At 29.3% G+C, this 24,000-nt stretch overlaps 1 protein-coding gene across 1 annotated transcript in view; it reads left to right on the plus strand.

The window, feature by feature from the left end:
• Nucleotides 1-24,000, plus strand: part of LOC145243898 (neuroglobin-like) — a 315,766-nt gene that overhangs the window by 286,039 nt on the left and 5,727 nt on the right. Inside the window, exon 2 of the mRNA XM_080107004.1 lies at nucleotides 22,339-22,567. Within this exon, the coding sequence (XP_079963130.1) occupies nucleotides 22,339-22,567 (229 nt within the window). The remainder of the gene's footprint in view (nucleotides 1-22,338; nucleotides 22,568-24,000) is intronic.

Below are 24,000 nucleotides of genomic sequence, written 5' to 3' on the forward strand. Positions count from 1 at the left end.
TGTTCATATGAATATCGTGCTCTTCTAAATTATCTTTTTCAGCTGCAAAATTTGAAACAAAAGTCCGATTCCGATACAATTAAAAATTGTTTTAAATGGAAATAACTCAACCGTTCAAAGGATTTGACTGCGTTTCGTATCGTATTTTTACAACCATTACATTTGTGCACAATGTGTCAATATAAAACAAAATTGGATTTATTATATATGTATTACACATTTATGCCAAAGAAAGACTTTTCTTTTCATAGTCAAAGGAAACGGATGTCTTTAGAACACTCCTTACTCTCCTTGAGTAAAGGATAGGGAGCGAGGAAGGTACTCTTTAAACCTGCTTAAGATGCTGTTTTGTTTGTTGTTATTTGTTTATCTTTAATGTTAAATTATGTTTTAGTTATTGGTCAACCAACTTAGTCAGATTTGGACCTTAGAATTCACCCTTTTCCGTCGGTCCGTTTTTCCGTTGGTCCGTTGGTCCGTTCGTTTGTTTGTCCGTTAATTCTAAAAATTCTCACTGACTACTCATTGATTTTGAATTGCTTTTCTTTTTGTTGAAATATTCGCAGTTTTGTTTTCCTTAAAAACATCTGTTTCCCGTGACTCACCCTTATTAAAAAAATTTCTTTCTTTTTAATTCTAAAAATATTAACCCATTACGCCTCACCTCACCCTATTTATGTTTTAAATTAGTTTTAAAGAAGAAAAAAAGCAAAAAACAAAAAACAACGTACATCCACCCCCACTGTTTTCTATTGTTATTATTGTACAGTACTATGCTAAATAGTTTCCGTACATAAAATAATGTCCCCTCCCTTAACATACAAATGTATAGATTAGTTGACATATAAGTTAGTGTTAACGAATTTTCTTGCTCACACGCTCCTATTCTGAATTTGTGCCCATGGGCTGCCATCAGACATACTGTTTCTGTTGTACAAAAGGGTAATAAACAACATTTTAAGTGTAATTTAGGCAGTTATAAATGATGACACACTAAAAACAATAAAAATTTAGGCAATATAAATGATGGCACACTAAAAACAATTATAATTTAGGCAATATAAATGATGGCACACTAAAAACAATTAAAATTTAGGCAGTTATTAATGATGGCACACTAAAAACAATTAAAATTTAGACAATATAAATGATGGCACACTAAAAACAATTAAAATTTAGGCAATATAAATGATGGCACACTAAAAACAATTAAAATTTAGGCAGTTATAAATGATGGCACACTAAAAACAATTAAAATTTAGGCAATATAAATGATGGAACACTAAAAACAATTAAAATTTAGGCAGTATAAACGATGGCACACTAAAAACAATTAAAATTTAGGCAGTTATAAATGATGGCACACTAAAAACAATTAAAATTTAGGCAGTTATAAATGATGGTACACTAAAAAGAATTAAAATTTAGGCAGTTATAAATGATGGCACACTAAAAACAATTAAAATTTAGGCAGTTATAAATGATGGCACACTAAAAACAATTAAAATTTAGGCAGTTATAAATGATGGCACACTAAAAAGAAATTAAAATTTTAAATAGAATCATTTTGGTTATTAAAATTATTTGGTTGGTTTCAAATGACCTTTTTATTTACTATTTAGTGAACATTTAAAAATTCATTTTAATTTTAAAATTAAACGTTAAAAGTTAACAAGGTATCTTTCAGTTTGGTTTGGTTGTGATTTTCTTTAGAAATACACTATTGTCGATAACTCTCGTTGAGTAATAGAAACCGATAACTTTTTTCTGTGAAGAGAATTTGGACGCTAAAACCAACTATTCATTATTAGTTTTTATGAATCAATGTCAGTTTAACCCCACAAAAAATCTGTTGCTATAATATTATGTTATAACTTTTGTTACATTAAAAAGAAGATGCACAAGTTCTATCCAATCAACCATACCAGAGTCGTGGCACATATGTCGGTCATCCCTCCCTGTATTTGTCACTTAATCAGCACAAACCTTCTTCCTATATCTATGACTGACTTTTGTCAATGGTTTTAGATGAATAGATAGACAGACAGACAAACAGAAAGACAGGCAGACAGAAAGATAATTACTTTTTTTCAATTTAGGTAAACAAAATTACCATTGTCCATAGCAATAAATCTATCATTTCAATCTAAAAAGTTCGAAGCTTCAGGTGTTCATTGAGGCACGTCAACGTTGAGGTTAGGACTGCTGTACATCCATAAGTAAATGTATACACCTGTTGGAATGGAAGGACCCGATGGTTAAGAAGACATTTTTAAATATTCCATATCTGGAGATCTTTTGGAGTAGACCTTTATGCCAAACTTTGTCAAATGTCTTTGATATATCGAGAACTATTGTTTATGAGAGGAATCCCTGTCGATAGATTCACTGATCATATTTGAATTTACAGTCAGTACATCAGTGTAATCCCACACTGATGAAGTTCGGCTAGGACCCCTGTTTATCTGGAACTCTCGGCTCGTATCGTCTAGTTATTTTCTGGGGGTTGTTACATTGAACCCTGTATGCTGAAAGCGAATATCGAAGCCGCAGACAGGAAGAAAAACAGACTCGTGAAACTCTAGTCTACAGAATTAATTTCACAAACTTATGTACAAATATATTTACAAATATCGTTCAGTTCTTAATAAGTTTTCATAGTTTCAAACTCTCTTCACAGACAACGTCAGACGAGCGGAGGATGAGGGCGTCTTCAGGGAATGGCGGTCTCCACACGATCTGTTCTCCCGAAATCAAAAAGCAATCTCTCTAATTTTCGCGCGACAGTAGTATATATAGTGAGGTATGTGGATGGGGTGGAAGTTTCCCTAACCAATCAGATTTCGCCACGAAATAAAACCCAACATTTTTGCATGTATGCAATTCCCGAATCTGGGATCTGAGATCTATAGACATACTAATTCCCATAACCTTAAGGTCATCATGTCAACACTGACATCTGACTCTGAGTTCACCAAGGCCAGACAATATTATGCTCCAAATTTCCTGTCATCAATTTTAACTTCAAAATATATTTCTCTGATTTCAAAGAATATCTATTTTGACATGAAATAAAATATATGTATCTATATTCTCTATTTTAAATCCTCGGGGTATCTGGCGTCACCCGGGAATGATTAGCTATCTAGCATAGTCACTCGGCCCCTCCCAGGCCCCTGGGGAAAATCTAAAAGCTCCCCAATGAGGGATTACGTCACATCAACTGTAGATTTTTTCTTAGGACGGAAACCATATTTCGAAATATTGCAAGTTCTATCCATTCTACCACATCAGAAAAGAATATCAGAATTGATTCAATTTTTATGTATTGCATATTTACACCAACTAAAATATTTGATTTTTTTTTTCTTTTAAAATTGACCCATTATGCTCCATTCTAATCCTATTTATGCATATATGTGTTAAATTAGTTTTAAAGCAGAAAAAATCCTCTCAATGGTTTCTACAGTATCTATAAATTAATACTGTAGTACGTGTGTTACGGTTTCCAGATGATAAATTATCTGATAAGGAGATCCTATTTATTAAAAAAGGTGATAAAAGTTGATAACATACACCAAACATTAAATTGATGTGTGTATATATATATATATATATATATATATATATATATATATATATATATATATATATATATATATATATATATATAGATAGATAGATAGATAGATAGATAGAGAGAGAGAGAGAGAGAGAGAGAGAGAGAGACGTTAATTTAATGTTTGTAGTATGTTATCACCTTCTCTCCGCCTTCTTATTAAAAAGGATCTCCCGATCACCAAATACGCAATGCCCAATAAATAAATAAATAAATAAATAAATAAATAAATAAAATGATGTTGCTTTTGAAAATATACATTTTTGGTCTTCTGGCTAGGATCGAAGAGTAGTATCTGTCCTGTCTAAAGATGATAATATGATTATATCGTGGGGTTTCCATTCACGCCAGGCATCCATACAATGGAAATATGTCACAGGCTCCTATGAGGATATTGGAGATAAACCGTAATAACTAGACATATTCTGATATTACATTAACCAGATTACTTAGATAAATACTTTTACAGTTTTAACAAAACGGCTACAATAATATCATAGGGTCTCCATTCACGCCGAACGTCCACAGACTATCCATTATCCAATAGTAATGTATTACCTATGAAAGATGCCGCTGTGGAATTTCCACAGGTCCCGCTAGATATCATTATTGTATAGTTAAATACTAAATAGTTTCCGCACTTTAAATTATGTCCCCTTCCCAACTCTGACGTGCAAATTAGCTGGTGTATAATTGGTGATATTACATTTTCTCGCTCACAAACCATTTTTTGAATTTTTAACAGGTGGCCTCCGTCAGTGTACGGAATTGTAATAAACAACTTTTCGAAATGTACTTTTAATGGTTTCAAACCGATCGAAACGATTGCACACCGCAAAGAATTCAAATAAAACGAATCATTTTTAATTTATTTATTTTTTCTTTTTTTTTGGTTTTCAATAAACAAATCAAAATATCATTTTTACTTGATATTTATTATGTATACGTTAAAAATTATTCCAGCAAATTTTTGTAAATTTTAATTAGAAATTTGGACGTTAAAATTTAATAAGGTTTCTTGTATGTTTTGCGATGGCGCTCTTATAGAAAAGCGTCCGTTTGTAGAGAAAAGCAGTGGTGCAAGGGAAATAACTCTTGTTAACTAAAGCGAATCCTAATTTTTTTTCAGAAGAGAAACGCTAAAGAATACGCTAAAACCAGCACAACTTAAGGAAATTGTCGTTTTTATTAAAAAATTGTTGACATACGATGATAATTACGAAAAGAATTAGAATTGTTATTAACGGAAACTACGATTTCTTTAATGTAATAAAGTTTATAACATATTAAGAAAAAATGTTTAAGGCCTTAAACATTACAAACGAAATGAAAAGAAAGCTGTGACGAACGCGGTTTTTTTTTTGGAATGTCACAAAGTTTCCAACATTGATAAAACAATTTTAAGGTTTTTACATTAAAAGAAAAGAAAATGTATAGTACTTTTTTTTTTTTTAATTTCACAAAGCTTATAACATTAATTTAAAAATAAATAAGCCTTTAAGAAAAAAAAAAAAAAAAACTGAGCCGATTTTAATGTCACAAAGTTTATATAATATAAGAAAAAAGAATAGGTTAAAGTTTTTTTAGATTAAAAAAAAAAAAAGCTACGATGACTGTTTACTATTTGAATGTCCCAAAAAATTATAACACTAAAAAAAAAGCTACGATGACTGTTTACTATTTGAATGTCACAAAAAATTATAACACTAAAAAAAAAAGCTACGATGACTGTTTAGTGTTTACTATTTGAATGTCACAAAAAATTATAACACTAAAAAAAAAAAGCTACGATGACTGTTTACTATTTGAATGTCACAAAAAATTATAACACTAAAAAAAAAAGCTACGATGACTGTTTACTATTTGAATGTCACAAAAAATTATAACACTAAAAAAAAAAAGCTACGATGACTGTTTACTATTTGAATGTCACAAAAAATTATAACACTAAAAAAAAAAAGCTACGATGACTGTTTACTATTTGAATGTCACAAACAATTATAACACTAAAAAAAAAGCTACGATGACTGTTTACTATTTGAATGTCACAAAAAATTATAACACTAAAAAAAAAAGCTACGATGACTGTTTACTATTTGAATGTCACAAAAAATTATAACACTAAAAAAAAAAAGCTACGATGACTGTTTACTATTTGAATGTCACAAAAATTATAACACTAAAAAAAAAAAGCTACGATGACTGTTTAGTATTTGAATGTCACAAAAAATTATAACACTAAAAAAAAAAGCTACGATGACTGTTTACTATTTGAATGTCACAAAAAAATATAACACTAAAAAAAAAAAGCTACGATGACTGTTTACTATTTGAATGTCACAAAAAATTATAACACTAAAAAAAAAAAGCTACGATGACTGTTTACTATTTGAATGTCACAAAAAATTATAACACTAAAAAAAAAAAGCTACGATGACTGTTTACTATTTGAATGTCACAACAAATTATAACACTAAAAAAAAAGCTACGATGACTGTTTACTATTTGAATGTCACAAAAAATTATAACACTAAAAAAAAAAGCTACGATGACTGTTTACTATTTGAATGTCACAAAAAATTATAACACTAAAAAAAAAGCTACGATGACTGTTTACTATTTGAATGTCACAAAAAATTATAACACTAAAAAAAAAAGCTACGATGACTGTTTACTATTTGAATGTCACAAAAAATTATAACACTAAAAAAAAAAAGCTACGATTACTGTTTACTATTTGAATGTCACAAAAAATTATAACACTAAAAAAAAAGCTACGATGACTGTTTACTATTTGAATGTCACAAAAAATTATAACACTAAAAAAAAAGCTACGATGACTGTTTACTATTTGAATGTCACAAAAAATTATAACACTAAAAAAAAAAGCTACGATGACTGTTTACTATTTGAATGTCACAAAAAATTATAACACTAAAAAAAAAAGCTACGATGACTGTTTACTATTTGAATGTCACAAAAAATTATAACACTAAAAAAAAAAAGCTACGATGACTGTTTACTATTTGAATGTCACAAAAAATTATAACACTAAAAAAAAAAAGCTACGATGACTGTTTACTATTTGAATGTCACAAAAAATTATAACACTAAAAAAAAAAGCTACGATGACTGTTTACTATTTGAATGTCACAAAAAATTATAACACTAAAAAAAAAGCTACGATGACTGTTTACTATTTGAATGTCACAAAAAATTATAACACTAAAAAAAAAAGCTACGATGACTGTTTACTATTTGAATGTCACAAAAAATTATAACACTAAAAAAAAAAGCTACGATGACTGTTTACTATTTGAATGTCACAAAAAATTATAACACTAAAAAAAAAAGCTACGATGACTGTTTACTATTTGAATGTCACAAAAAATTATAACACTAAAAAAAAGCTACGATGACTGTTTACTATTTGAATGTCACAAAATATTATAACACTAAAAAAAAAGCTACGATGACTGTTTACTATTTGAATGTCACAAAAAATTATAACACTAAAAAAAAAAAGCTACGATGACTGTTTACTATTTGAATGTCACAAAAAATTATAACACTAAAAAAAAAAGCTACGATGACTGTTTACTATTTGAATGTCACAAAAAATTATAACACTAAAAAAAAAAAGCTACGATGACTGTTTAGTATTTGAATGTCACAAAAAATTATAACACTAAAAAAAAAAGCTACGATGACTGTTTACTATTTGAATGTCACAAAAAAATATAACACTAAAAAAAAAAAGCTACGATGACTGTTTACTATTTGAATGTCACAAAAAATTATAACACTAAAAAAAAAAAGCTACGATGACTGTTTACTATTTGAATGTCACAAAAAATTATAACACTAAAAAAAAAAAGCTACGATGACTGTTTACTATTTGAATGTCACAACAAATTATAACACTAAAAAAAAAGCTACGATGACTGTTTACTATTTGAATGTCACAAAAAATTATAACACTAAAAAAAAAAGCTACGATGACTGTTTACTATTTGAATGTCACAAAAAATTATAACACTAAAAAAAAAGCTACGATGACTGTTTACTATTTGAATGTCACAAAAAATTATAACACTAAAAAAAAAAAGCTACGATGACTGTTTACTATTTGAATGTCACAAAAAATTATAACACTAAAAAAAAAAAGCTACGATTACTGTTTACTATTTGAATGTCACAAAAAATTATAACACTAAAAAAAAAGCTACGATGACTGTTTACTATTTGAATGTCACAAAAAATTATAACACTAAAAAAAAAAGCTACGATGACTGTTTACTATTTGAATGTCACAAAAAATTATAACACTAAAAAAAAAAGCTACGATGACTGTTTACTATTTGAATGTCACAAAAAATTATAACACTAAAAAAAAAAGCTACGATGACTGTTTACTATTTGAATGTCACAAAAAATTATAACACTAAAAAAAAAAAGCTACGATGACTGTTTACTATTTGAATGTCACAAAAAATTATAACACTAAAAAAAAAAAGCTACGATGACTGTTTACTATTTGAATGTCACAAAAAATTATAACACTAAAAAAAAAAGCTACGATGACTGTTTACTATTTGAATGTCACAAAAAATTATAACACTAAAAAAAAAGCTACGATGACTGTTTACTATTTGAATGTCACAAAAAATTATAACACTAAAAAAAAAAGCTACGATGACTGTTTACTATTTGAATGTCACAAAAAATTATAACACTAAAAAAAAAAGCTACGATGACTGTTTACTATTTGAATGTCACAAAAAATTATAACACTAAAAAAAAAAGCTACGATGACTGTTTACTATTTGAATGTCACAAAAAATTATAACACTAAAAAAAAGCTACGATGACTGTTTACTATTTGAATGTCACAAAATATTATAACACTAAAAAAAAAGCTACGATGACTGTTTACTATTTGAATGTCACAAAAAATTATAACACTAAAAAAAAAAAGCTACGATGACTGTTTACTATTTGAATGTCACAAAAAATTATAACACTAAAAAAAAAAAAGCTACGATGACTGTTTACTATTTGAATGTCACAAAAAATTATAACACTAAAAAAAAAAGCTACGATGACTGTTTACTATTTGAATGTCACAAAAAATTATAACACTAAAAAAAAAAGCTACGATGACTGTTTACTATTTGAATGTCACAAAAAATTATAACACTAAAAAAAAAAAGCTACGATGACTGTTTACTATTTGAATGTCACAAAAAATTATAACACTAAAAAAAAAAAGCTACGATGACTGTTTACTATTTGAATGTCACAAAAAATTATAACACTAAAAAAAAAAAAGTTAAAGCACTGCAGTGATAACGGAGATCAAAAACTAAGCCTTCCAAATACTCTAATTTAACCTGTACCCTATAAATTAGACTATTTTTTTTAGTGGCTTACGTGTAAACAGTCTTAAATGTCAGTGGAGAAAAGAAGTAAAATATTAAAAAAAAACAAAAAAACAGCAATGTTTTAGACTTTTAATCTGAGGATCACTTTCGCATACAGATTTGACGTAAAATGATCACCGGACCCGATATCGTTTTTTATTTTTTATTTTAAATTTTATTTTAAGATAGATAACTATTTTCTTTTAATCACGGCCAGCTTCTTAATTTCTCGGAAGTCATGTGGACTTGACTTATTTATAATGTACTTATATGTACTTCTCAGGTACATGCTATTATAAAAAACCTAGACACCTCTAAAGCATGTGGACCAGATCTCATCCCGGCTGTGCTATTAAAAAAATGCTCTGCCGAGGTTGCTCCAGTTCTGTCCAAACTTTACAATAAATGCCTTAACGAATCTTGTTTTCCCGACTGCTGAAAACCGCCTCTGTGGTACCAGTCTTCAAGAATTCTGGTGAAAGAACTGACCCACTAAATTATCGCCCCATTAGCCTCCTCCCGCTTTTCGCCAAAATATTTGAGTCCTTAGTTAATAAAGCCCTAGTCCAGCACCTAACAGCTGCTAAACTCTTGACTGACAAACAATATGGATTCAGGCAAGCCCGTTCAACAGCAGATATCTTAACTGTAGTTTCTGAACGTATATACCGTTCATTGGATAAAACAGGGGAGGGTAGAGCGGTGGCCCTTGATATATCTAAGGCTTTTGACAGGGTATGGCACGATGGTCTTCTAAGGAAAATTAGATCATATGGAATCACTGGAAGAATTCATAACGTAATTAAATCCTTCTTAAGTAATAGAAAAATCAAAGTTGTCCTCGACGGACGTACATCCAAACAATATGACATAAATGCGGGAGTGCCTCAGGGGTCTATCCTTGGACCTCTATTGTTCCTGATATTCATAAACGACCTCCCTGATAATATTGTTTCGGAGATGGGTATATTTGCCGATGACACCACTCTCTATAACAGATATGAGGGGAAAACAAATGAACACATATCCAAGAAAATGGCAGAAACACTAGAGGATGACCTCCAATCCGTAGTGGAATGGGGACAAAAATGGTTGGTCTCATTCAATGCTGCTAAGACTAAGCTTGTTTCCTTCAATAACTACAAGAAACCTTCTCTACCACCAATAGCAATGGCCAAGAACACATTGCCTGAAAGTACTTCTTTTAAACTCCTCGGCCTAACGTTTACAGGGAATATGAACTGGAATAGATACATTGAGAGCATTGCCAAGGCTGCTGCAAGGAAGGTTGGCTCCCTCTACCGTGCTAGAAAACTACTTACGCCTGCCAGTATCCTATACCTCTATAAGGCAACCATTCGCCCATGTATGGAGTACTGTTGTCACATCTGGGCTGGTGCATCTGCTGCTTGTCTCTCGCTCCTGGACAGGGTTCAAAAAAGAGTCGCAAACCTGATAGGTCCTGAACTGTCATCTGGGCTTCAACCTCTGTCCCATCGACGAGATGTTGCATCCCTCTGCCTGTTCTACAAATACTTTAATGGTGAATGCTCTGACGAACTGCAAACACTTGTACCTCCCCGACGTAACTACCCCCGACAAACCCGACAAGCTACTAAGTCTCATCCCTTTACAGTGGAGATCCCTAGGTGCAAGAAAGCCTTTTACTCCAATAGTTTCTTCCCCAGAACTGCGGGTCTTTGGAACTCCCTTCCGGGATTCTGCTTTCCCAACTGCAATGATATGCAGAAGTTCAAGTGTAATGTTAACAAACATCTTTCTACTCTTCTCCCTTCATAATGACCCCGCTAATTAATTCCCTAATAGTAGCCCCCTGCTTCAAAGTGGCACTGTGCCTTGTTTGGGGTGAAAATTGAATTAAAAAAAAAAAAAAAAAAATAAAAAAATAATAGGGGAAAAGTAACTAATAAAAAAAACCCTAACCATGTTCTAAATTAATTATATATATATATATATATATATATATATATATATATATATATATATATATATATATATATATATATATATATATATATACACACACACACACGAGTATATAAAGATATATATATTAGTATATATATATATATATATATATATATATATATATATATATATATATATATATATACTTGTATATTTGAGTATATATAGATACTTGTATATATATATATATATATATATATATATATATATATATATATATATATATATATATATATATATATACTAGCATGGGTACCCGGCGATGTCCGGGTCGACATGAAATTCCGTTTGGAACAAACCTGCTATACTAAGGATATTAATCATTTTCATCGTAGGCAACGTCGATACCCCACAACAATTTCAAAAATAAAAGAACGAATAAAAATATGTAAATGTAGTCGCTCCCAAAAGAAGTAGATGATATCCTCTCCACCAGATATTTCGGCAGAATGGATACAAAGAGAAGAAGCTATTCTCCAGATATTGAGCACGTTTTGTTGCTCGTGCGCTAGACCCAATAAATAAATGAATCAAAACAACCTTTGTTTCAATAAAATAGCAGCGAGTGCCGGAGCGACCGAAAAAAAAATAACCGTGTAGGTAGACTCTAACCTGAAAAGCGAATAAAGGGAAAAGCTAATTTACCCACTAAAATAATAACGTTATAAACATTAACACGTTTGAAAAGTTTAAGAACAAAATGGAATTCCTTTTATTGGCTTATTTTTTGTTTGTTTGTTTTTTGTTTTTTTTTTGTTTTTTTCATTGGCTTTTGTTTTTCGTAAATAATTTTTTTTAAAACTTACCATAACATTTACTTTTTAATTTAAAAAAAGTTGCTGCAGCTTTATTTCTAAATGTTTTCATCTAATGCAAATATCGTTGGTTCGTTGGTTTTAGCATCGTAAATTCTGATATAAAAACAGAAACGATTCTCTTAATAGTCACATAAAAAGACTACATTTTGTATGATTAATGTAATCGACTTTGTTACATTAAAAAATGGTCGCAGTTTTTTTTAATGTTTTGATTTAATAAAAAATATCGCGTCCTAAATTATGAGATAAAAAAAAAATGAACGACTCTTTTAATAAACGAGAGTTATATCCTTTTACACAGTCACAAATTGTAAAACAGCGCCTGATTTACGATGCTAAAATCATCTTACGAACGATATTTGCATTAGATGAAAACATTTTAAAATAAAGCTGCGGCAGCTTTTTTTTTTTAATTAAAAAGTAAATGTTATGCTTTTTTTAAATTAAAAAGTAAATGTTATGCTTTTTTTAAATTAAAAAGTAAATGTTATGCTTTTTTTAATTAAAAAGTAAATGTTATGCTTTTTTTAATTAAAAAGTAAATGTTATGCTTTTTTTAATTAAAAAGTAAATGTTATGCTTTTTTTAATTAAAAAGTAAATGTTATGCTTTTTTTAATTAAAAAGTAAATGTTATGCTTTTTTTAATTAAAAAGTAAATGTTATGCTTTTTTTAATTAAAAAGTAAATGTTATGCTTTTTTTAATTAAAAAGTAAATGTTATGCTTTTTTTAATTAAAAAGTAAATGTTATGCTTTTTTTAAATTAAAAAGTAAATGTTATGCTTTTTTTAAATTAAAAAGTAAATGTTATGCTTTTTTTAATTAAAAAGTAAATGTTATGCTTTTTTTAAATTAAAAAGTAAATGTTATGCTTTTTTTAATTAAAAAGTAAATGTTATGCTTTTTTTAATTAAAAAGTAAATGTTATGCTTTTTTTAATTAAAAAGTAAATGTTATGCTTTTTTTAATTAAAAAGTAAATGTTATGCTTTTTTTAATTAAAAAGTAAATGTTATGCTTTTTTTAAATTAAAAAGTAAATGTTATGCTTTTTTTAAATTAAAAAGTAAATGTTATGCTTTTTTTAATTAAAAAGTAAATGTTATGCTTTTTTTAATTAAAAAGTAAATGTTATGCTTTTTTTAATTAAAAAGTAAATGTTATGCTTTTTTTAATTAAAAAGTAAATGTTATGCTTTTTTTAATTAAAAAGTAAATGTTATGCTTTTTTTAATTAAAAAGTAAATGTTATGCTTTTTTTAATTAAAAAGTAAATGTTATGCTTTTTTTAATTAAAAAGTAAATGTTATGCTTTTTTTAATTAAAAAGTAAATGTTATGCTTTTTTTAATTAAAAAGTAAATGTTATGCTTTTTTTTTAATTAAAAAGTAAATGTTTTGCCTTTTTTTTTTTTAAAAGTCTTTAACCTTCAAAAATACAAAGGATGAAACTCTTTAATAATTTTTTTTTAGTGTAACAAGCTTATGATATTAACACCGACATCTAGTTTTTAAAATTACAAACTATATGATGAAAAACGCGATGATAGTCGTGGAGGAATTGTAAATAAAGTCGATAAGAATACAAAATGTAGTTTTTGCAACTTTTTTCTACATTTTTTACGATTTAATAAGAAATTAAATGCGACAATTGGAAATTATAATTTTTTTCAAACAAAACTTTTGTATAAAACAAGGTTGAAAATATGAAAAAAAGGCTGTGGCGGCTTTTTATTTTTTTTATTTTTTCACTGGTCAAAGCTTATAATGACATTTTTTTTTAAATGCCGCAGTTTTTTTTTTTTTTTTTTTAAATGTTTTAATCTAATATCGTTATTTCGTTGGTTTTAGCATCGTAAATTATATGAAAACAAAAACGATTCTCTTAGCAGTCGCGTAAATACTACATTTATTATATTATTAAGGTTATCAATTTTATTGCATAAAAAATCGTCGCAGCTCTTTTTTAATGTTTTGATTTAATAAAAAAAAAATTGTTATTACTTTGCTATGAAGTTTTTTTTCTTGTGTTAGTAAGTAGAAGTAGTTGTCTGTTTGGAAGATGGGCATTATCTCGAATATGCCTCCACTGCATGTGTGTATCTGCTGTAATACATGTGTATGTATGCGTGTATGTGTGTGATTGCGTATACGTGTGTGTGTATATATATCATCTGTTATCTATCCTCCATCTTGTTTGTGTGTGTACGTGCACTTATGTTTGGGTGACTGAATACATGTATGCATATGTGCTTTGATTAGGAAAGAAAGAAAACTTCAACCAATATATATGTAAGGGTGTATGAATATGTATGTGTGTGTCACTGTGGGTGCGTATGTTCATATATATGGGTGGATGGATGTATACGCATCTGTATATGTGTGTGTGTGTATGTATATGTATGCATATATATGGGTGGGTAAATGCATTTGTGTGTGTATGTGTGTATATGAATGTATCCGTATGTGTGAGCCCTGCATATGTCTCTCTATATATGCATGTGTGTGTGTGTGTGTCTGCATACGTATGCGGATGTATGTGAGTGTGTATGTGCATACATGTATGTATATATGTGTGTGTGTGCATGTATATGTATGTGTGTGATTGTGTGATGATGTGTGTGTGTATATATATATCATCTCCTACCTATTCTCCATCTTACTTGTGTGTGTGTGTGTGCGTGTGTGTGCGTGTACTTATGTTTGAATAATTAAATACATGTATGCATGCGTGTTTTGATTGAAAAAAAATTAACCAGTATATGTGTGATATGTTAGTGGGTGGATGTGTGTGAGAACGTGTGTGAGTGCATAGGTGGGTATGAATATATGTATGCTCCTACATATATTTCTGTGTATATGCGTGTGTATATGTGTATATACATGCGTGCGTGCGTATGCGTGTGTATATGTATATGTACATGTATGTATATGTATGTGTGTGTGATTGTGTGTGAATGTGCTCTATACATGGGGAAAGAAAGTCATAAAAAACCATAAAAACCTTAACCAAATGGACCAAAAGCCCCCTCTTTGAACTTAACTCTCACTGGACACTACCAACACTTACTGTTGGGGACAGAATGTCTGAGACCACATCACTCTGAAAAACACATTTAGTATCAGCAGATGTAAAAATAACATTTCAAACTCTCATAAAAAAAACTTTTTACAAAAATATCTGAAAAGAGCAAAACAAAGCTTGAAACGCGTTATAAAAATATTTTAAAATAAAAATATGATAAAAGGTTGAAAACCCCACAATTGTTGATGGCTACACTCTTTTAAATATATATTTTTTCTCTCGTTGAAACTACACAACCATCACTTTAAATATATGTATGTGTGTGTGTGTGTGTGTGTGTGTGTGTGTGCATTCACTTTGTCTGTATGATAGCATCAAACGTCTACTGCCTAAGAAAAAATATCAGTCTTCCATCTATCACTACGTTAGATTCAATTACTCAACAGAGTTGCAACCCTTGCACGTTTTAATTATTCAAGAGTTATTTCCCTTTATGTCAATTTCGCAAATGTATTTTTCTATGCATTATCTTCAAAATACGAAAATGTAGGTTTATTACTAGTATCCTTGGATACTAGTAGTTTTGAAATCTGATGATAAGTGCATTCCCTTCTACACACATTAAAACGACACAGCGTCATAAATTGACTTAGAACGGAGGCAAGTAAATACGATTTTAATTTAATTAAAAAAAAAAGGCGAGTAAAATTACAGCTCAACACCCTGTTTTCCTATCACATCTTATCTCTTCCTGAAATTATTATTATTTTTTTTTTTACATGTTAGTCACCACTTATCAAGGCCTGGAGGCCACTCGGGGATAAGGGTGCTATTGTACGTTTATTATGCGTTCATATGTAAATAGCCTTAAACGGTTGGCCATAAAAAGAAATGAAGTGCAATAAAATATACAACTTACATTTCAGAGTAGGTTATCTATTTTGCATATAAATTTAACGTAAAATAATCACTGACACCCGATCCATCAAATGTTAATGATCATCCACTTCCGGATCAGATAACGTTTACAATAGCATATAACAAAATATGTTATTTTTATGTGAGGTCAATACAACGTTGATTCAGCAATGACTTTATGAAAAAAAGGGCAAAAGTGAACTTTAATTCACAGGAAGTATTTTTCCGTTTTCATTTTCAGAAGAGTTTATAAAGGAAGACAAGCGGATGGTTAGGGTTGCTTTGTTAGGGCGTAAAATACGCTTAAATATCATATTTTAATTTGTCCAGATTTCGTATATATTATTATAGAGTCGTGAAAGTAAAAAAAAAAAAAAAAAAATAGTATTTGGGTGCCTCCAGCTACAATCGAAATCAAAAGCAAAACTGTAGCATTTAAAACTGGCAACGTTACCACTGCAGTGACTCAGCAGTCTTTTTCGCTACATTTAAACTTTTCGGTGTTCAGTCAGTAAAGGAAAACTTTTTAGACTGAGATAATTTTTGTCGCAATTTTAAAGGAGCTTGGTTTTACATTAAAAACAGTTCGCGTGCCTAACTTTGCCTTTGCGGGGAGACAAGTACAAATGTGCCAATTACGTGATAAAAAAATCTTGACATTAACATGTCGAACGAAACTACGCTACAAAATTGTACCAAGGGAAATAACTCTACAAGTTTTGCTAATTTATAGGAACTAACTCTGTAAATTATGCCTATTTACGAGGAATAATCCACAATGCATTACGGCGGTTCAGTTCATATAAGTGACATCGTTGAATAGTATTTGAAGTCAGTGGTAACTTCGTCTTCTAAAATATAAATTTAACGTGTCTGTTTAAATGTATGTATGTATGTATGTATGTATGTATGTATGTATGTATGTATGTCTCGCAAAAACATTCGACAGAGGCGATGGATTTTCACGAGATCGGAATCGTCTTAAAGTTCAACACTTCGGACGACAAATATCGAAAAATTGGCTAAAAACATTAATTCCTTCATCCTCAACTGTGCACCTTTCTACAGAGAAGGGTCGCTTTTTTCGCCGATATTTTCGAAAGTCATATTCTCTTTACAATTGACTAGCCTTAATTTAAACATTTGTCACTTCCGGTTTGGCGATGGGCGCAACAGCAAAGACGTCACGTTTTTTCTTCACGTTCTTTTTCTCCTTCGCGGTACGAGTTCAAGCCTGCCTGCCTACTATTACTTTTTTTTTATTCTCAGCACACACCTCCAAACACCCGGGCAACGCCTGGCACCCAGGCCAGTTTAAAATAAAGAAGAATAATAAAAAAGAACTTCTGCGTCAACTGAAATTGACAAAAGAAATAGCAACATGTTGCCGATCTGTCGGTAATTCTGTAATTCATATTTATATATTTGTCTTAATTTCACTTCAGTAAAAATAGATAAGTAAATAAATAAATAAATAAAAATAAAACAAAAAGTCTTCTAGCAATTATTTAATAAAATATCATTATCTAGCAATTATTTAATAAAATATCATTATCTAGCAATTATTTAATAAGATATCATTATCTAGCAATTATTTAATAAAATATCATTATCTAGCAATTATTTAATAAAATATCATTATCTAGCAATTATTTAATAAAATATAATTATCTAGCAATTATTTAATAAAATATCATTATCTAGCAATTATTTAATAAAATATAATTATCTAGCAATTATTTAATAAAATATCATTATCTAGCAATTATTTAATAAAATATCATTATCTAGCAATTATTTAATAAAATATCATTATCTAGCAATTATTTAATAAAATATCATTATCTAGCAATTATTTAATAAGATATCATTATCTAGCAATTATTTAATAAAATATTATTATCTAGCAATTATTTGATAAAATATCATTATCTAGCAATTATTTAATAAAATATCATTATCTAGCAATTATTTAATAAGATATCATTATCTAGCAATTATTTAATAAAATATCATTATCTAGCAATTATTTAATAAAATATCATTATCTAGCAATCATTTAATAAAATATAATAATCTAGCAATTATTTAATAAAATATCATTACCTAGCAATTATTTAATAAAATATCATTATCTAGCAATTATTTAATAAAATATCATTATCTAGCAATTATTTAATAAAATATCATTATCTAGCAATTATTTAATAAAATATCATTATCTAGAAATTATTTGATAAAATATCATTATCTAGCAATTATTTAATAAAATATCATTATCTAGCAATTATTTAATAAAATATCATTATCTAGCAATTATTTAATAAAATATCATTATCTAGCAATTATTTAATAAAATATCATTATCTAGCAATTATTTGATAAAATATCATTATCTAGCAATTATTTAATAAAATATCATTATCTAGCAATTATTTAATAAAATATCATTATCTAGCAATTATTTAATAAAATATCATTATCTAGCAATTATTTGATAAAATATCATTATCTAGCAATTATTTAATAAAATATCATTATCTAGCAATTATTTAATAAAATATCATTATCTAGCAATTATTTAATAAAATATCATTATCTAGCAATTATTTAATAAAATATCATTATCTAGCAATTATTTAATAAAATATCATTATCTAGCAATTATTTAATAAAATATCATTATCTAGCAATTATTTGATAAAATATCATTATCTAGCAATTATTTAATAAAATATCATTATCTAGCAATTATTTGATAAAATATCATTATCTAGCAATTATTTAATAAAATATCATTATATAGCAATTATTTGATAAAATATCATTATCTAGCAATTATTTGATAAAATATCATTATCTAGCAATTAATTGATAAAATATCATTATCTAGCAATTATTTAATAAAATATTATTATCTAGCAATTATTTAATAAAATATCATTATCTAGCAATTATTTAATAAAATATCATTATCTAGCAATTATTTAATAAAATATCATTATCTAGCAATTATTTAATTAAATATCATTATCTAGCAATTATTTGATAAAATATCATTATCTAGCAATTATTTAATAAAATATCATTATCTAGCAATTATTTAATAAAATATTATCTAGCAATTATTTAATAAAATATCATTATCTAGCAATTATTTAATAAAATATCATTATCTAGCAATTATTTAATAAAATATCATTATCTAGCAATTATTTAATAAAATATCATTATCTAGCAATTATTTAATAAAATATCATTATCTAGCAATTATTTGATAAAATATCATTATCTAGCAATTATTTAATAAAATATCATTATCTAGCAATTATTTAATAAAATATTATCTAGCAATTATTAAATAAAATATCATTATCTAGCAGTTATTTAATAAAATATCATTATCTAACAATTATTTAATAAAATATCATTATCTAGCAATTATTTAATAAAATATCATTATCTTGCAATTATTTAATAAAATATCATTATCTTGCAATTATTTAATAAAATATCATTATCTAGCAATTAGTTAATAAAATATCATTATCTAGCAATTATTTAATAAAATATAATTATCTAGCAATTATTTAATAAAATATCATTATCTAGCAATTATTTAATAAAATATCTATGAGTCGTAAAAAAAAAATAACCCACAATTGTGCGAATTTGCCTTTTTTCACCTTGTATTCAACGTTCAATATTTTAAAACGATTATAATTGAAACAATTAGAGCGAAAAATGTTCTTTAAATAATATATAAAGTAAAGGTATTATAACAAAAACTTATTTAAAAATACATCATTTGAAATAAAAGATAAAAATTCCGTAAGAACTTTCTAATCAACTTAATATAAACCAAGTCTTCAAGTCCAATGTAAACAAGTTCTTGATGAACCGTCCCCCTAAGTAATCCAATTCACAAAATTCCCACTACTTATGTTTACTACGCTATAATCACATTGACTAATGTATACCCATTAACTCTTATCCTCGAGTGGCCTTCGGGCCTTGATAAGTGACGATCCTTGTGTCTTATTGTGTGATGGATGCAGCATCGCCATGGATCCGAGGATAATTTCCTTTTACTAGAGCAACGAAGGGAACGTGATCCTTGTGTAAAACATCACCAACTAGAATTTCATAGTAGCTTTCTCTACATTTTTCAACTCAACAACATACCTGATTTCCACGTGGACCAGCAAAAGATACACCATATTTTATTTCGTCTGATTAAAAAATTATTTATTCGTGTTTCTGCCCTGTTTAACCGCCTATCATACGTATTGACGATATTAATTGCACGCATGTCTAAAGTTGCCTCGAATAACATTCAAACGATATGCCAGTGTTCTTTTAATGTTTTTTTTTTTTAGTTTTGTTTGTTTTTGCCAATAAATTTGATTGCGCTTTATTTTATATTAAAATAGCAGGAGGCGTCCAACCTTGCCGGTCGTAAATATATTTTAATTCATGCAGATTCTTTAGTTATTATTACAAAGCCAATTCTCTATCATATATATATATATATATATATATATATATATATATATATATATATATATATATATATATATATATATATGTGTGTGTGTGTGTGTGTGTGTGTGTGTAGTATTGATTTCAAAAGTTCAAAATATTACTTGGGTGCCATCAGCTAGAATCGAAGCTCAAACATTTAGCGCTCCAGCTGCGTTTCTACTGTTTGAGTTATCGCCAGACAAGAAAGTTTTAATATTAAATCACTTCAAGCCATGAATGAATTTGCGCATGCACAAAGGTAATAGAAATATGTCGGCAAATTGAAATGAACATTTTGCATCTCAATTTGCCAACATATTTCTGTACGCGATATTCATCCTCCAAACAATCATTGTACTCATTATAGACCATGCTTGGTGGATGATTATTATTTCCAGTTAATTTCAGTGTTATGGGACCAGAAGTTTAAGAGTTTATCAGCTAAATATTTTCGCACACATACATCTAACCAAAAATAGATTATTTATTATTTATATAAGGGCAGTTGTCGGTATTTATGTGTGTATCTCTAGCTAAATGTAAAACACTACGGAACAAACAACAACAAAGTTCATATATTCTTGATCAGCGTTGGATAATATCTAAAATTCAGAACACATTATTCTCTGGAGGTCAGCTGGTGCAGATCTCGTTAGGAAATTAGAGCAAAGTTTTGTTATGTACTAAGTTGAAAAGAATATACTGATTCATTGATTGAGTCATATATATATATATATATATATATATATATATATATATATATATATATATATATATATATATATATATACAAACAGGCGATTTGAGCACTATAAAAGTGGTGGCGATGTCCATTTAAATAGACATTCCGACGAGTTATTTACGGGCGTCGCCTTCATGGTCGAGTGGGAGAACTGCCGACTGTCAACACGACGGTTCTAGGTTCAATCCTTGGCTAGGGAGAGATGGTAGTCTAGCGGCACTGATGAGTTGTGATACAACGAAACAGGACTGTATGTCGATGACTACATACACACACACACACACATGTATATATATATGAGAGTTGAATAGAATACAAAGAGACGTTTTAATAGAAGTATCATTTTTGCTCTGGAAAGCGTTGGGCAGCCTGATAGCACATCATAAAACAGAATGAAAGCAGTTCAAGAACCTTTCTTTTAATTTTTATTTTATTTATTTATTTATTTTTTACAAAGGAATCACCACTTATCAAGACCCGGAGGCCACTCGGAGGATAGGGGGCAATAAGTGTACAGTTATCAATGGGGCAATATCGTAGTAATCGTTACTAGTGAAAATTTGATAAATTGGAGGCTCATGAAGAACTTGTTTACGTTGGGCTTGAAGACGACCATATTGCAGTCAGCTGGAAAGCAGGAAAACGGAAAGAGTTCCACAGGCGTGCAGTTCTAGGGAAGAAGTTTGTTCATGGAATCTACGTTTAGATTTAGGCACAGATAAAGAGTGGGAGAAATTATTGATATTTGTTTCAGCTCGACCAGGTGTCTACAAAGTTTTAAAACGGGGGGAAGAAGCACATTGCTGACTTTTAAGAATTACGCGAGCCAAAATAATAATAAAAAATAATGACCTAAACGTATTGCATACCGTTTTGCTCATTAGCTTTGCTTTTCAGTGAAACTTGTTCTCCAAACCACATTTTTTAAAAATCATTTTCTTGAACAAAAAGAAAGAAGGAAAGAAAAAAAAAAAAATCACACTATTTTTACACATTTTTATTTAAATTTTTTTTCCCGAATATTTTTACCTTTTCCATAAGAGCTTCAAGGGATGGATTAAAGACATTAGCGGGCCGAATCTGGCCCGCATGCGGTAATTTGGAGACCCATGAGCTAGACGAATGTTTTTCATGAAAGTTTGACAAGAGGGAACCGTAGATTAGAGATCAGACGAGCTTTGCAATATTGTATTTCAACATTAAATTGAAAATGAAAATGCCATAAACGCACATAAGCGAAACAAGTGTAAGGACTAAATAAGCAATTTTTTTTTTCTTTGCAGTTTATTTCGTTCGGACAATAACATGTTGAAGCTCTTTCAGAGCCTAAGTGATTTCGATGACCGCGATTTTCGGGAGAACGAGACCCTAGAAGCACACGCCTTGTTGGTCATGAATACGCTGGACAACGCCTTTTCGAATATTGAAAAGTACGACTACGTAGTTGAAAGCCTGATGGAAATTGGCGCCACCCACATTCGCTTCCCGGGCTTCGAAGATTACTTTTTTCACGTGAGTACAGAATCGATCTTTTTCTCCTCTTGATCATCCTCCTCTTGTTCCTCCTCTTATTTTTCCACCACCACCACCACCACCACCACCACCACCACCACCACCACCACCACCACCACCACCACCACCATCTTTTCTTCTTCTTCTTCTTCTTCTTCTTCTCTCCTCGAACTCTATCCCTGACAACGTCGCGAGGACACGGTTAGATTTACGATGTCTTCACTCCAATTCAAAATAACTTCAACGTAAATTGTGCATTCTTTCCAGTTAAACTGATTAACGGATTAACGGGAGAAGAACACGCCGCTTCCGAGTGTAACGTGGCCATTACGTCGCAAATGAACAAACAAACAAAACAGAAGTAGAAATAAATAAAAGTCCGGATCGTTTTTTTTTTTTTTTACTTTTTAACAAAACGTTTTTATTCCCGTTACTTTCGGCACCACTTAAAAAAGTCTCTCGCTGCTAAATGCCTATTTTACCAGGTTCGCGTTTCTCCTTCCTCCGACCGCATGCCGGTCACAACTGACCCATTCTCGTTCTCGCTCTTTACACGTCCATTTTCTTTGACGTTGACTTTCTTTCTCTCCCCGACCTCACGCTGGTATTAGCCAGCCATTTCTCGCCCGCAACAAAATAGCGTAACTGTGAGAAGCACTGACTGTCGCCTGGACGATCAAGATTCAATCCTGGCTTGAGGTAGTTACTGGTCTAGTCGCACTGATGAATTGTGATACAGCAAAACGGTACGGTATGTGGATGAATATATATATATATATATATATATATATATATATATATATATATAGAGAGAGAGAGAGAGAGAGAGAGAGAGAGAGACAAGGAGAAAGATATTACAATAGAAATATGCGAGCATGAAAAGTAATATGGTTAAGCTTAAACATGGAAAAGTAAAGGGCTAGTTGTTAAAACTGGAAAAAAGGACAAGATATTGTAGTAAAAAAATAAAATAAATCTATAACTTAAAATATTGCAGCATTAAGAATTGATTATATAATGTTATAAATTGAATTAAAAAAAATTCTTAATGCTGCAATAGTTTAAGTTATGAATTTATTATATTTTTTTATTAATATTTCTTGTCCTTTTCTTTTCCAGTTTTAACTAGTTTTAACTAGTTTTTCACTTTTCCATGTTTAAGCTTAGCCATACTACTTTTTATGCTCGCATTTTCTATTGTAATCCAAGATTTTTCCAGGTTTCCAATAAATTAATTTGTTCTTTATTTGATTTCAGTCTTATTTTTTGCCCCCATAAACATAGCATACACATATGTATTAACAATGTACGGCACTCATAGCATATTAACAATGTACGGCACTCGTCTGCTTTCAATATAATCCCCCAAATTATCTCCCTCTCATTCTCTCTGTTCCTTACTTCTCTTTTCCTGACAGCAGTAAATTAGTAGC

The sequence above is a fragment of the Euprymna scolopes genome, chromosome 22 (genome assembly GCF_053919585.1).
Source record: "Euprymna scolopes isolate OS-2025 chromosome 22, ASM5391958v1, whole genome shotgun sequence".
Classification (NCBI taxonomy): domain Eukaryota; kingdom Metazoa; phylum Mollusca; class Cephalopoda; order Sepiida; family Sepiolidae; genus Euprymna; species Euprymna scolopes.